Source organism: Dipteris shenzhenensis, chromosome 2, assembly GCF_047967505.1.
Source record: "Dipteris shenzhenensis isolate YYH24624 ecotype China chromosome 2, Dip_SZ_1.0, whole genome shotgun sequence".
Taxonomy (NCBI): domain Eukaryota; kingdom Viridiplantae; phylum Streptophyta; class Polypodiopsida; order Gleicheniales; family Dipteridaceae; genus Dipteris; species Dipteris shenzhenensis.
In genome coordinates, this window is record NC_141597.1 from 33,429,591 (window position 1) to 33,444,127 (window position 14,537).

Genomic DNA, 14,537 nt, shown 5'->3' on the forward strand with positions numbered 1-14,537 from the left:
TAATTAAACCACCAGAGACGATTAAGATTTGAGATAAGAAACTAGAATAGATGTATTTTAATAAGATGAGAAACCCGAAATAAATATACTAAGTAGATGTATTTTCATCCTAATGTAGATACTAATACTGACCTAATGCTAGCTAATCTAAATATATTCTAATATTCTAAAAGAAAAGTGATATATTCCATTCAAAACGAATATATTCTAATATTCTAATTAAAGATACTTATAATTTAATCTATCTTAACTAATCTAATATTAATCTAACTAGTTAATCAATCTAAATCGAACTAATCAACCTTATATTGGCTCAATATATATTCAATGACCTATATATCTTATATAAATTCAATTCAATATATACCATATATTCTAAATTACCACACAATAATTTTAAATCTAATTTTCAAATTGAATATCTTATATTAATATACAATAATTAAACTAATTAAATCAAACTAACTAAATCAAAATAATCAACTTAGTTAAATTACATATAAGTAATCAATTATTCAAATTCATCTAATTATTTTAAATTGATAAGAGTGAAATTTAATCTACCTAGTAATCAATTAATTACTTAATCTAATCAATCTAGTTATTTAACTAACCTAATATTAATATGATTTTTAAATTAGTTAACCTATAAATGGATTAGTTAGATTAATTAATCTAAATAGATAATTTAATTAGAGTAATTAATTTAATTAATTACATTAATTAATCTAAGTAATCTAATTAATTGATTACTTAATTAAGGTTAGGTTAGTGATTAACTAAATAAAACTAATTACAATAAATGTAAGTAATTAAAATTTAACTAAACTAACTAAATTAAATTAATTAAGAAAATGACATAATCTAACTAAGCTAATTAGTTAGTCTAATTGATCAATTAATCTAGGCTACTCAAGTTTAATTAATCTAATTTACTAGATTAATTAATTGTATTAAGGTTACTTATTAAGTAAGATAAATTATATCTAATTAATAAATGCAATTAGATTAATTATATTGAGAAGAAAATAAAATCTAATATGATTAATTAATTTGTTAATTGATACTAATTGCTTAATTAATTAAGCAAATTACATAATCTAACTAGACTAATTAACTCATCTATTTCATAAATTAATCTAGGCTACTTAATTAAGGTTGATTAATCTAATTTTTTAAATTAATTTATTAATACAAGCATTAATTACATTTATTAATTTATTAAAATAAATTTCATTAACTAACCTAATTAATTAAGGTTAATTAGGTTGGATTAATTTATCTAATTGCATTAAGGTTACTTAAGTAGAGCAAATTATGTCTAAATATTTAATGCAATTAGATTAGTTATATTAATGAGAAAATAAAATTCAATATGATTAACTAATCTCAATTGCACTAATTAATGTAATTAATCTTTATTTAATATATTAGATTTAATTTTTTAATCTAATAATTTATTAATTAGATTTAATTAATTAATTAAATTGATGATAAGATTAATTGGCTGATTAATTTGATTTTATTAATTAATCTAATTTATTAGATCAACTGATATTTATTTTACTTAGTTAATGTGTAATTTAATTCAATTCATTCAAACTAAATCAACCTAATTAATCTAATCTAAATTAATTTAATTTAATTTAATTTAATTAATTAATTTAGATTAAATTAAAGTAATAACTTGAATTAATTAATCTAGGTTACTTAATTAAGATTTTAATTTGATTTACTAAAATCAATTTAGTTAAATGATTTTATTTGTATTAATTAATCTTAATTTTAAAAAATAAAATACTAGTCATGTATATTAATCTAATTTATCTAATCTATCTAGATTAATCTAACCACCACTAACCCGAAGCTTAACCAACTTTTAACCTAACCTAACCTATCTAATCTATCTAGATTAATCTAACCTCTAACTCGTAGCCTAACCTAACTTCTAACCCAACCTAGAAACTTAGCCTAACCCCGAAGGACAAACCTAACCTAATCACTAACCTCACTGACCAACCAAGGGGATGAACATGTGGCGCGCGCCCTATGTTGGGGAGACCCCCAACATGTGGTGTGCACCACATGTTGGCCTCCTGCCATATGCTCCCCCTCCCTCGCCCTCATGTCCCCTCCCCCGCCCCCCCGCCTGCCCTGCCCCCTCCCCTCCCCTCCCCCTCCCCCTCCCCCTCCCCCGCCTACTCCCCCACCCCCTCCCCCACTACCGCCCTTGACTTGCCTCACCTTCCCTCCCCCACCCCCTTTCCTCCCCTACAACAATCGAAGGCAGTTGGAAATCCATCTCTCTATCTCCCTTTGTGTGTGTGTGTGTGTGTAGGCTGTCTTGCTCTCTATGTTGCCTCCCTGTGCTCTTATGAAAGCGAGAAGAAGAAGCCGAAATCTCTCTCTCTCTCTCGCAATCACACACATACACAATCGACCAATGCAGCAACCCACCCTTGCTTCTCCCACAACCCACCCTCGCTTCTCTCGCCCTCTCTATCCTGTCTTTGCTAGAAGCCAAACTCAAAAGCTTTTGGGGGGTAAAAAGATCACCTAAATCGATGGCATGACACAGTACACTGTCAGAAAATCCCAGGCACGACCAGGGAAAAACCTCCAAATTCAAACACCACCCATCACTTTCTTGAAAACAGCCACAACTACCTCTCGCGTAACAAAATAGCCACAGTTTGCTCTCTAGGAAGAACCACGATTGCCTCTCTTCAATTGCTGAGAAGAGGAGAGGGACGGGAGGTGGAGGGAGCAGTTGAGGAAGCGAAGAGTGAGGGGAGAGCGGTCCAGGGCGATTTAAGGGGCTTGGAGGAAGTAAGGGGAAGAGGTGGGGGTTTGGGTGTGGCTATGGCGAGAGCAAAGGTGGAAGGAGAAAGGGGGAAGATGAGCAGACGAGGGCGTTGCCTAGCGGTGCCAGGGATATTGTGAATTTTGTGGTTGGAAGAAAGAACAACCCTCAAGATGATTTCTTGGATTTTAGATGGCAAGTGCATGTGGTTGGGGCAAAATTTGAAGCCTTCGACTTGATTCACAATGTGTATAAAGAGCCCATGACCACAGGTGTAGTTGTGTTGGATGCAGCACATGGTATGGATGGGATGATATGGAATGCTTCAAAGTTTAAGATGGTGTTGAAGTCACTACTTGAGATGACAAGTGGTAGGAGGCATGGAGGGGAGGTGGTGTTGAGGCAACGGGCAGGCAATGAAGAGTGGAGGATGGATGGAAGAGGGTGATGGAAGCGAAGATGACGAAGAAGAAGATGAAGGAAGAGGATAAGCAAAAAAAAGTGTGTGCACGTGACAAGGGAAGGAGGAGACAAGGTACCATGGGAGGGAGGAGGAGGAGGAGCTCAATGATGATGATGATCGTGAAGAAGGGCAATGGTGGTGGTAGTGGCGGCGAAGATATGAAGAAATAGAAATGGTCACGTAGCAAGCAAAGGAAGGAGAGGATCATGGAGATGAATAGTGGAGGAGGGGTGTTGGAGAAAGAGGAGGGGTGGAGTTACAATCCCTTGTTCAAATTTGTTCATGTGTAAATCCAAGGGGAGAAAAAAGTTAAATTTTATAAAGTTAGTGTCAAAGAGAGGGAAAGACAGGCGGGAAGAGTTTTTTTGAAAGGGCTAGGAATATATAACGAGAGAGTGTTAGTCATTTCACAAGTACGAGCTAGTGGGAAGGCTTCCAACTTCTAGCGAGATTCCCAAAAAAAGTCCAAAATCAAAATGAAGGTAATGTGAAACATATGGCATACCCCACTTCTCCTCTTTTTTTTGAACATGTAGCTCATTTAGATGAAGAATACAAAATTGAGCAAAATGATTAATTAAATTCAGGTTAAATGAATATAAATTAATAATCAAATAATTAATTAAAAATTAAAAATTAGCTAGTAATAGAAGGCTCAAGCATTAGGTGGGCATGTAAGGATCAAGCCCTATGTGGCCACACATTAAGGGGTGTGTCATATGTGGCCCCTCATATTCTCTTTCCCACTCACTATACCTGCACCTTTGCTTCTATAGATCATAATTTGTAGAGATAGATATATATGGTGTTGCAAAAACACCCTTTTCTGAGCCTACTAGGTCAATATCAAGTGGAGGTGATTGGTTTGGGAAAAATGTCCAAAACAAGAGAAAAAGTCCAAAATTTTTGAATACAATGTTCCTAGATATATATAATTAATTTTTCAACTTACTATATACTTGGTCATTAATACTTTAGCATATTAGAGGTAACTATGTCCATGTTCCCATCTTCTTGTATGATGGGTATGCAAAGTTTCATAATTATATAGGGCAATCAATTCTTCCATTTGTTTATGTTCTCAAGAACATAAATGGAATGAATCTCAAGGACACCTACCATAGGGCATCCTATATCCATCTGCCTTGGATAACGTAGTTCTATGATGCCAGGTTGCTTATATACTTGTAACTTTTGTGTGTTTTATGTATTTTATAATAAATATATGTTATAAATACAGGATGCCCTATAGTAGGTGTTCTCGAGATGCATGATGGTCATGCTTTGAGAATTTATAGATAGTGTTGGTATGACAATGCCCATTTGTATAGTTAGTATACATAGGCGATAAGGTATTATGGTCAAGGTAGTGCTATAATTTTGTGCTTTTAGAGACGTTAAGATAGAAATGGCCCCATCGTTTCACTTTATTGGAACACACTTGTGGGTATAGCAATGCACATTTCGTATAGCAATGTCTCATGCATATGTAAACACATGTTATAAGGTACTATGGTCTAGATTTTTTTTTTGTGACTTAGTGACAAGAATGACCAGTATGGTGCCATTTGCATTAGATACAAACACTCCTCCCCCCCCACCCCCCCCCGCCTTCCTCCTTTTTTCCATTACCAACCCTCCCTCCTCCCTTTTGTACTAATTAATACATTCTTGAATTCTTTCTGATTGGGGGAACCTAAATTATTGATTAAAGCTGGAGCAAGTGTTTATGCTAATGAGCCTCCCAATTAATATGAACATGGCAATATAGGCTAGCTAGCCTAGGAATAATGTTGCAAGGAGACGAATTGCCAACCATGCATGTCTCATTTTAAATAAAAGATTTCATTGGTCACTAATTGAGTATGACTAAGGAGCACCATGGACATATACCAATGGTTAATGGCCAAGGGTAATAAGTGTACATCCCACATGCTAAGAGATGCATAGTGTAGTCAAATTGGAGTGTGTGATTGACATTTGATGAGTCATTTTTTGCTCCTTCTAGGATTGTAAGAATCTCTCTCTCTCTCTCTCTTTCTCTCTCTCTCACACACACACACACACACACACACACATACACACACACACACGCCACTAGTGGTCACAAAAAATTTGACTTGAAGGGAAAAATTCAAAGGTCACAAATATCAGTTCACTCTTTTTGTAAATAGATAGTTATAAATTGTCCAAGTTTATGAAATTCTATCTCCAATTTGCGAATTTTTCCAAAAACTATTTTATTGTGAACATTATCCTTACCACGTGCAATGTGCATCACGATTCACCGTTTCTCTTGAGGCTAGAGTCTACATGCTTTCCCGATGCGACCGCCTACAGTCTACTCAACCAAATAATTATGTTCCCCCCGGTGAAGCATGACTTATGACGATCATGTCGAGTCTCCACTATCTAGAGCCATCATGAGAAAGATTCGTTATTGCACTTCAACGGATCATGACGGTCTTGTGGCATTCATCATCATCTGATGCATCAGTAAGATTTCCTTATCTCAACCTCTCTATAAATATATGGATTTAGTACAGAAGTTCCTTGGATTGTGAATTGAGGCTTCGTCTATGGCTCTCCCTACGCACCGCCATCTGATTCTGGCTTTGGCACTGTTGTTGCTGTCTACTTTGGCTCGATCGCACGATGACTTTCCTCTTCTCATGCCAACACGTACAACAGAATCCTTGCCTCACGATGCAGGTGCCACTAAGGGGATTGTTGTCACGTACTGGGGCCAATACGAGAAAGAAGGTAGCCTACAAAAGGCTTGCGCCTCAGGAAACTACAACATCATCATCTTGTCTTTCATTCCGCAGTTTGGTAGCGGCAGAAAGCTCCAACTAGACCTCGCTGGCCACTGCGACGCTGCTAGCGGTGGCTGCAAGGAACTTAGCAAGGAGATCACGGCTTGCCAGAAGGGGGGAACATTGATCTTCCTCTCAGTGGGAGGCGCTGCTGGAAGCTACGGTCTGAACTCCGAGGATGATGGCAAGAAAGTAGCGACTGACCTTTGGAACGAGTATCTGGGCGGCAAGTCGAGTTCTCGACCACTGGGTTCTGCAGCGCTGGATGGGATAGACTTCGACATAGAGAAGGGCAGCAAGAAGTACTACAGCAATCTTGCGCAAGAGCTTCGCAATCTGGGGGCGACGAAATCCAACACGGCGAGGCTGTATTTGAGCGCAGCTCCGCAGTGCCCTTATCCGGATGAATGGGACGGGCCTGGGCAAGGGACTGCATTGCAGACAGGTCTCTTCGACTACGTGTGGGTGCAGTTCTACAACAACGAAGGGTGCCAATATACTCCTGGCGAGAGTCTCTCCAGTACGGTTTTCAAGGCTTGGAAGCAGTGGACGTCCAGCAGCTACAAGGTAGGGAAGGTGTTGCTGGGTCTTCCTGCATCTTTGGACGCAGCCACGGATTCTGTTTCTACCAAAACCGGCTACATTCCTACTGACGTTCTCATCAAAGACGTACTTCCACAACTTAAGACGTCGCCAAAATATGGTGGTGTTATGCTCTGGTCTTACTACTATGACCTCAGTCATAAGGGAAGCTCTTCACCTTACAGTGCTGCTATCAGGCCGCATGTGTAGTGTTAATTTCAACCTCTAACCACAAGCTGAGACTGTTTGTCTCTCCAAAATAATGGTGTTTGATTCATCAACCTCAATGAGGGTGTCCTCCTTTGACTTTTTGAGTTTGGAATGAAGTTCTTTTTCAAGAAGTCTCTCCAAAACAATGGTGTTTGATTGATCAACCTCATTGAGGGTGTGGGGGTTTGACTTTTTGAGCTTGGCACTAGAGTTCTTTTATAAGCTTAGTTCCCTATCCTCATAGATGTGAGCCCCAAGCTCGTTTAGGGGTTTGGCAAAACTGAACTAGGGGAAATTTTTATTGTGAGCTTTTTAATGCGAGCTTTTTTTGAAATTTATCGAAGTTTGCGAGCTTTTTTAGAGTCCCATTAAAAAGGCCTACTAATCAAGAAATAACAAAGTAATTACTTATCCTGTATCTATGGATTTATCCGAGGAAATACCAAAGCAATTAGCAATTCTATGGACTAAAAAAGACAAAGCTATTAATCCAAGTAATTTATGTTGCAGTATCAAATGATATCATATATAAAAATGAGCCATCACAATACCAGCAAATATGTATTATGCATTCAATTCTATGGATTGTCGCTAAGGCAACAAAGAATTAATGAAACAAGTACGCCTATGCCAATTTTCATGTAGTTCTATTATTTGAAAAGGCCAAAGCAATTAGTAAAATGTTCCATTTTAAGAACATAATTGTGTTGACTCAACACAACAAATTTTGAGCAATATGTATTGCATGTCGATGCAAAAAATAGTGTCACATCAAAAAGTGGGCTATCATAACACTAACCAAGTTTATATTTGCATTCAAGTCTATGGATTAATCCTAGGTCAATGAAACATGAATAGTGGGAAGGGTTGGTTGATGAATAAGCATGTGTTGATTTGGATCCAATCCCAATACATGGATGAAGATGTAATAGATATGTTTGCATGCTAGGTAAGGTTTTTGTCTTTGACCCAACTCTCTTTTTTGAAAATCTAGACATGTACACATGGGTTCAGTCTTGATGTGCACATCATAAGACATCCGAGCCTTGTCAGACCCTGTTGTTCTCAAATGGAAAATATTATGATGAAGAAGCTCCACTGTCATTTCTTCCATGATAAGAGCATGCATAGATTGAGCACTAGCTATTCTTTTTGCTGCCTCCTTAGATATGCCATGCCTCCATTTTGTGGTTCTTACCCTTGTATGTTGAGCTGGATTCCTTGGTCTGGATGCCGACCCTCTGTGCATCACAAAAATTAGTTGGCATCGGTGCCGATCCTTTAGGTACATTTGGTGTCTTCCAATTCACATGGGCTTGATCCACTATTTGCAATCTAAAACCAGCCTTGATGAGATTGCCTATCTCCTCACTTGTGATGTTTGTTTTCACATCCACATTCCACACAGATGGACGTTCAGGAACATGCATGATATTATGATCTCAGTGCCATGTATGAGTTATATCATCATTACAAAACCACATCCATTGTGCTTGGTCCTCCTACCCTTGGATGCCACCATTCAACATAGAAACAGGGTGCCACCGCTCCTTGTGAACAGCTTTGTATATATCGATTACACTTAACCTTTCCATCTATGAATCCAAGACACTTCACTTTAGAGTTTTTGGAGGTCCTTCGAATTGCCCAAAAGGTATGGTGGATAGGCACGTCAACAATAGAGAGGCCACTAGGAAGGCCTCCTTGTCTCATAGGTGGAGCCATTGGGGCTTGTTCTCTTGTGGGCATGGTCTCATTCAAAGCTCCTTCAGCTTCCCCATAGTGTCATGTTTTCCCCATGATGTTTTTGTAGACTCCCCTTGAACTCCACCTTGCTCCACTGTGGAAGCCCTAACATCCACTGGTTGGGTATTACCTTGCAATTTTATTGAATGCCAATCTCCATCTTTTGTCTTGAACCTAATTTTTCTCAGCCACCCTCTTTGCTTATGATCTCTGGTCTCCATCACATACCCTGGCTTATGTGAGGTGTTTTCTAAATGTATACTTGATGACTCGCTTCTCTTTCTTTGGACTATTACCTTATCCCCATGTAATGGTCTTGGTTCTTCATACATTGGTGTCCCTGTAACTGATTCATGCACCATTTGTGCAACTTGTGTTGGTGAAGGTTTCCTGCTTGAGGCCACTATTTGCATCAAGGCTTCCAAGTTAGGACCATCCCCAACATGCCTACCAATCATATATGCATATTGTTTGGCACTTTGTAATAGGGCATTCGCCATGTCCGAGACGTGAGAATCATATAATTGTATCTTTGTCTTAAACCCTTCTCTTGCTAGCCAACTACCATGCATGCTTTTAGCTAGATTTGACCTTGGAGTGTGTGCCTCCTCCAAGGAACTCTTTGTTACCTGTGGTAAAAAAGGAGGTAATTAGAATTGGCTTATTACATTTATTTAGCTTACTATATTTATCTACAAAATACATGCTGTGCTCATGAGATTCCCCCAATGGGCAATCTGCACATCCCACCAACTAAACCATATGTCCATTGAAGGAATGTCAGCCTCACGGACATGTCCTGCATGCCACCACTTCCGAGTGAGCTTCACTTGGTTGGTAGCTTCTTGCTTTGTCTTACATAAACTCCAATTCTCACACATGGTGATATGCTCATTCCTCATATCCTCTTTGACGAATTTCCTTCTGTGCTTATGCAAGCTTTGTTCCCAATGGAAGAGACATGAGTTTGGACCCCCATTGAAAATAGTTCTCATAACTATCCAATTCGCTCCAACTTCATCAGACATGAAACCATAAAAATTTGCAAGGGGATACCCACATTGTTTCATTGTGGCACTCAACATCTCCCAAAATAGGATTTGGCTTTCAGCATCTTCATCTTTCATCTCACATGTGGCGATGGTCATTAATTCCTGCACACTGGTAGACAAAGCCAACATTATTAAATATTATACCACAACTCTCTTGATGATAGCAACATGGATACATAAGGATGGAGGGAAGTTATACCTAGGATCATAAACATGACATGCCATTGTGCTCCACCCAATCACTCGATGGGTGTGATCAAATTGTACCCATGAATTCCTCAAATCACCATTTCCTCCTCTTCTCATGCAATTGACAAGATCCACACCAGATGCTGGACCATTATTTGACATTTTAAAAATAAAACATTTTTCATCTAGCAAGCCTTGCCCTAGAAAATGACTTCCATGGAAGAATGAATACATCGGCCTTTTCTTTAGTAAAAGAAGGCTGTCATAGCCTTCCCCAACAGGTAACCTTGCCTTCTTCTCCTATGCAACAATCCATTTAAACCTATAACATCACAAGTCAACTATTTAGAAGGTCCCTATGCCATTCTACAGTTAACTAAAAATCACTTAGCTACAAACAAACATACCATTGATTCTCAACTAGGGGTACCAATTGCTCAAGAAAGTTGGTCAACTCTATATCTTCCACACTTGCCCCTTCGTTATTGTCTCCTCTCATCAAGGATGAATTCAAGAGCTCTTTGGCAACACTCATTTGAGCTTTGCATGGTCCAGCATTTTTATCTACCTTCAAAACATCTGCAACAAGCTTCTTTGTTTTCTCTATCATTGCCTTAGATGTTCCTGTCTGCACGGGGTGCTGATGTTCACCAACATGGACCATCAATCTAGTCATTGTTTCATCAAATGGCATTACATAATATACCATGCAATTACAAGTAATAATGCAATAAGCAAGCTTATGACAATAGTGACAAACAATCTTGTTCCTCTCCTCTTCAATCAAGAGTCCAAGAGCAATCTGCTTTTGTATAGGTAGCCTCTAAAGAAGGATGTGTTAAACTTCTTATTGTTTGCAAAATAAGGGCAAGTAGTCCTATGGCATTCTAATGAGCCAACATAGCAGCTAAGCCTTACTGTACATGAGATAGCCATGTTTGTGATTCATGGTTTGGTCCATATGTGGCTATCACATTTTTGCTCCATGCGATTCATGCTGCTCCATACGATTCATGCCATTGATGTTTCCAAAAGTTGGAGGAAATTCCAATAGCATACTTCCATTATATACCCTTGGTAATTCAGTGACTTGCTTCCTTTGCTTTATATTTGCAATCTGCGTTTTGAGTATATTGGCTTGCTTGTTCTCCATGATCCAAGGTATGATGCTCTTGCTAATCTGACATTCATCTTTTGATTGCTCCTCATTTGAGCCTTCAAGTTCAATATGTGAAGTCTGCATCATCTCAATGTCAACATCAGTCCTCAACTTATAACGATTGTGGTACATACCCGGCTTCTCAATTGGCCTTAACTCTTCAAGATCAACATAAGGAGGTGGTTGAGAGGTTTTCTTTCCTTCTTTGCCAAACTCTTCAAAGTAAACTCTACTAGCAACACAACGCAATGAACCAAGCTCTTCAAGATCACTAATAGTACTTGCTACCACGATTGTATTATGGATGAGAGCATACCTTTTTTTCAAGGAGTTTAAAGTCAATGAGTTTAAAGTCACAAGCAAGAATCTCACAAAAGAAACTCTCATAGGCTTTCAATTCCACTAGACTTAGGTCATGCTCATGTCATGTGAATGATTAGAATGCAATGTGACCATGCTTTAGTCACCTGCAAAAACAAATTGCTTATGAGAACCTCCATAGAAACACTAATGAAGAGTGTCCCACAATAGGATAGACTCAACAGCAATGGGGTACAATAGTCACTTGCAAACATTAGCTTGCTAACCTTGTAGACTTAAAACCAAGGGGATGCATCCTTCCATCCCACCTTCCATTTACTAGTGAGTCTAGTATCCTTAATTGGGATCCTAGAATCTAGGATTTGCCAGGAACATGGTGTAAGGGTTGAGACTCTAAGCGCCCTCATTCTTCGGATGTCCATAGAGTCAAGAAGTGCAAAGGATTTTTAAGCTAGCCAAGTGGTGAAGACAATACTGATCATGAGGCAACATAAATGTCTTTAGATTAAGACATGTGAGATCCTTTCTTGATGCATTATTCCATCCCTAGAATCTAGAGGGTGTTAGATATGCTCAATGCCCCACCCTCCTAGTAACCACCAGTGGTCCAAGGTGCTCAAGTTGTAAGGCCCCCATATGAGAAGAAGCCATGTGTGAGCCCGGGACACTGGATGGATCCTGACTTGCATGTCAGATGAGGTCTATCAATGAGACTGTTGATGGTAGAAAGGTGATTATGTGGGAGCCCCTTATTCTTGCTGGGGCCTGGGGGCTAGTTGGCTCCCAGTTGGGGAGTCCCAAGGGGGCCAACGGCCCCCCTGTCAGGGGCAAGAGCCCCCAAGGCGATGATATAGGAAATATTTCTTGAATATTCCATGGATGACTAGTTGGTTCCACCAACTAGGTTGACTAGTCGACTCCACTGACTAAGTCAACTGGTCGACTCCACTGACTATGTTGATCCGACTACCACCCTCATAGCTATAAAGAGGTGGCCTCCCCAGTCCATTGTATCAGATCAGATCTTCCAACTAGTAGCTCTTCACCTAGTATCTATCTAGATCGCCATCTAAGCTCCACTGTGGGAGTGCACGTGTGGATGGAGCCATCATTTGTACTACATCAGTATTGAAGGAAAAGTTTGTTCCTCTCTAGTTTGCTATGTACTCTCGATTCTTTGTTCAGTTTCTGTTCCACTGCACCGTGTAATTCAACAAAGGGCACTTTAGCATGTTAATAGTCAGCCAATTCGGCTTGATCCTAGAGAATGTAACAGCCACACAAATTTTTTCTCTAAAAGAGAGTTGAACCTCATTCAATCACCTCCAAAGTGAGAAAGTGATGTGCTTGATGATCCCATACTTGGAGAGCCAACTATCCATGCCTTTACTATTAAACTGCCGCAAAACTTGTAGACTAGTTGGCTCAGGGGGGTCACTATGTATAAACCCTCTATATCACGTGTGTTCAAGGCATATTTCTAAAATCCCTTATCTGTAAATTTTTCATTAATAAAATGTACCCTTTTTCTATACAAATCTGTAAATTTTTTTGAAAATTGTTTTAAATACTCCCTTATGTAAATTAACTTTTGTTAAATTTAGATATTGAAAACATCCTTCTGTTGAACTCACGTGATAGGGTTACATATAATGAGTGACCCCCCCGAGCTAGTTGGATTGGAGAGATTTGATTTACATAGGCCCATTTACTTACCCAAATATTATATCCCTATAGTGATCTCAAGAGAGTTGAGTTTACCATCCACAATCACCCAACGTTTTTTCAAAAAGGGACTAGTTTAGGTATTATTTGAGAGCGCTTAATTTTATTTGGAAATTAGACAAAATAATCTCCTACCATGATAAAGAGCTATGTGGGAACTCCAAACCTCTAATACTCCAACATCTTTTGTCTAGTACCTTGCTAAGATTTCCCATGGCTGTGGCTCGTGGGATTTCCCATGGCTATGGCCTATGGGTAATGGAGCTTGAACAGCCATTTTGAGCACATTATATCTCCCTTCTCTTTGAACTATTGAAGGCCTAGACCACTTGGCATCCTTGGGTGTAGTGGCATAAGATAGGAAAAAGCATGCCACTGCTCCCACTCCATTTGCTTTAGACCACCACCTTGAGGAAAGGGCAAAACAATGGATCAACTTATGGAAATTTGTGACAAATATTACTAATGAACCATTCAAGTCCCTATTTAATGGTTACTCCAACTCAAGAGGATAGCCAAGATCCCAAAATATTCAGCCTACTAGTAGAATATTTAAACCATACAATGTAATCCAATTTTAGTGGTCTATCATAATTTAAATAAATATACTAGGTCTAGAATTATCAAGATGGTGTTGATCAACTTGTAGGATATTTGAGTTATCATTAGCAAAGACTACCAAGAAAGGTAGCTTCATCAAGAGCAGTAAGCCAACTAGAACTCCAGTATTCGCATGATGATCAATCTACCTCAAGGGGGGTTCTGTGATGATGGAAAAGAGTAGAGGAGCAAGTGGAAATTATTTCCCCATAGGTCGCTAGAGAGGTACTATTTATTGAAGAAACATTCATTTAAAGAAATAATAGCAATAGTGCTAGAGAATAAGATGTTAGTCATTTAACAAAAGCCCAATTTAATTCATCACTCAAAGGATAAACAACCAGCTAATTTGGCTATGAACTTTCTTGAGGTCTATTTTTTATCATATGAGTTTTTAATTAGATCCCACTGCATACTCAATTGCCAAAAGTAGATTTAGAATGGTGTCACGAATGCTTTGGCCAAAGAAAAAACCATATTTCCATGCATGCAAATATCTAGGTAAAATTTATTTTATACGTAGAGCCATTGCCTTGCTAGTACGTTCTAGGTAACATCAAGGATCATCAAGGGGGTTCAATCCCTAGAAGAATATGGTATGTAGAATTTGGAGTGAGCTCAACTACTTCTTGATTCATAGTGGCTTGGAGATAGCCTTTTTAGATACATGTATTTAGCAATGATGTGAGGTCCTTCCCATAGATTTGCCAAACGTTCTAGAAAAAAACTCCAGGATTCCATTAGGCCCTGGCCGAGCTTTTTCTTTGGCCATGGATTTGACCACAAACTATATCTCTTGTTCTAGGAAAGGGCATTGTAACATTAGATCCTTGTAAGGAGCAACCACTGAGCTAGTGACTTAAAGGAACTG

The 14,537-nt window shown here is 38.6% G+C and overlaps 1 protein-coding gene across 1 annotated transcript; it reads left to right on the plus strand.

The window, feature by feature from the left end:
- Positions 1 to 5,842: 5,842 nt before the first annotated feature.
- On the plus strand, positions 5,843 to 6,955 carry LOC147904652 (acidic endochitinase-like). Its single transcript, XM_087397291.1, has one exon. The coding sequence runs from the start codon at positions 5,846 to 5,848 to the stop codon at positions 6,872 to 6,874; it is 1,029 nt and encodes a 342-aa protein (XP_087253417.1). The 5' UTR covers positions 5,843 to 5,845; the 3' UTR covers positions 6,875 to 6,955.
- The last annotated feature ends 7,582 nt before the right edge of the window (positions 6,956 to 14,537 follow it).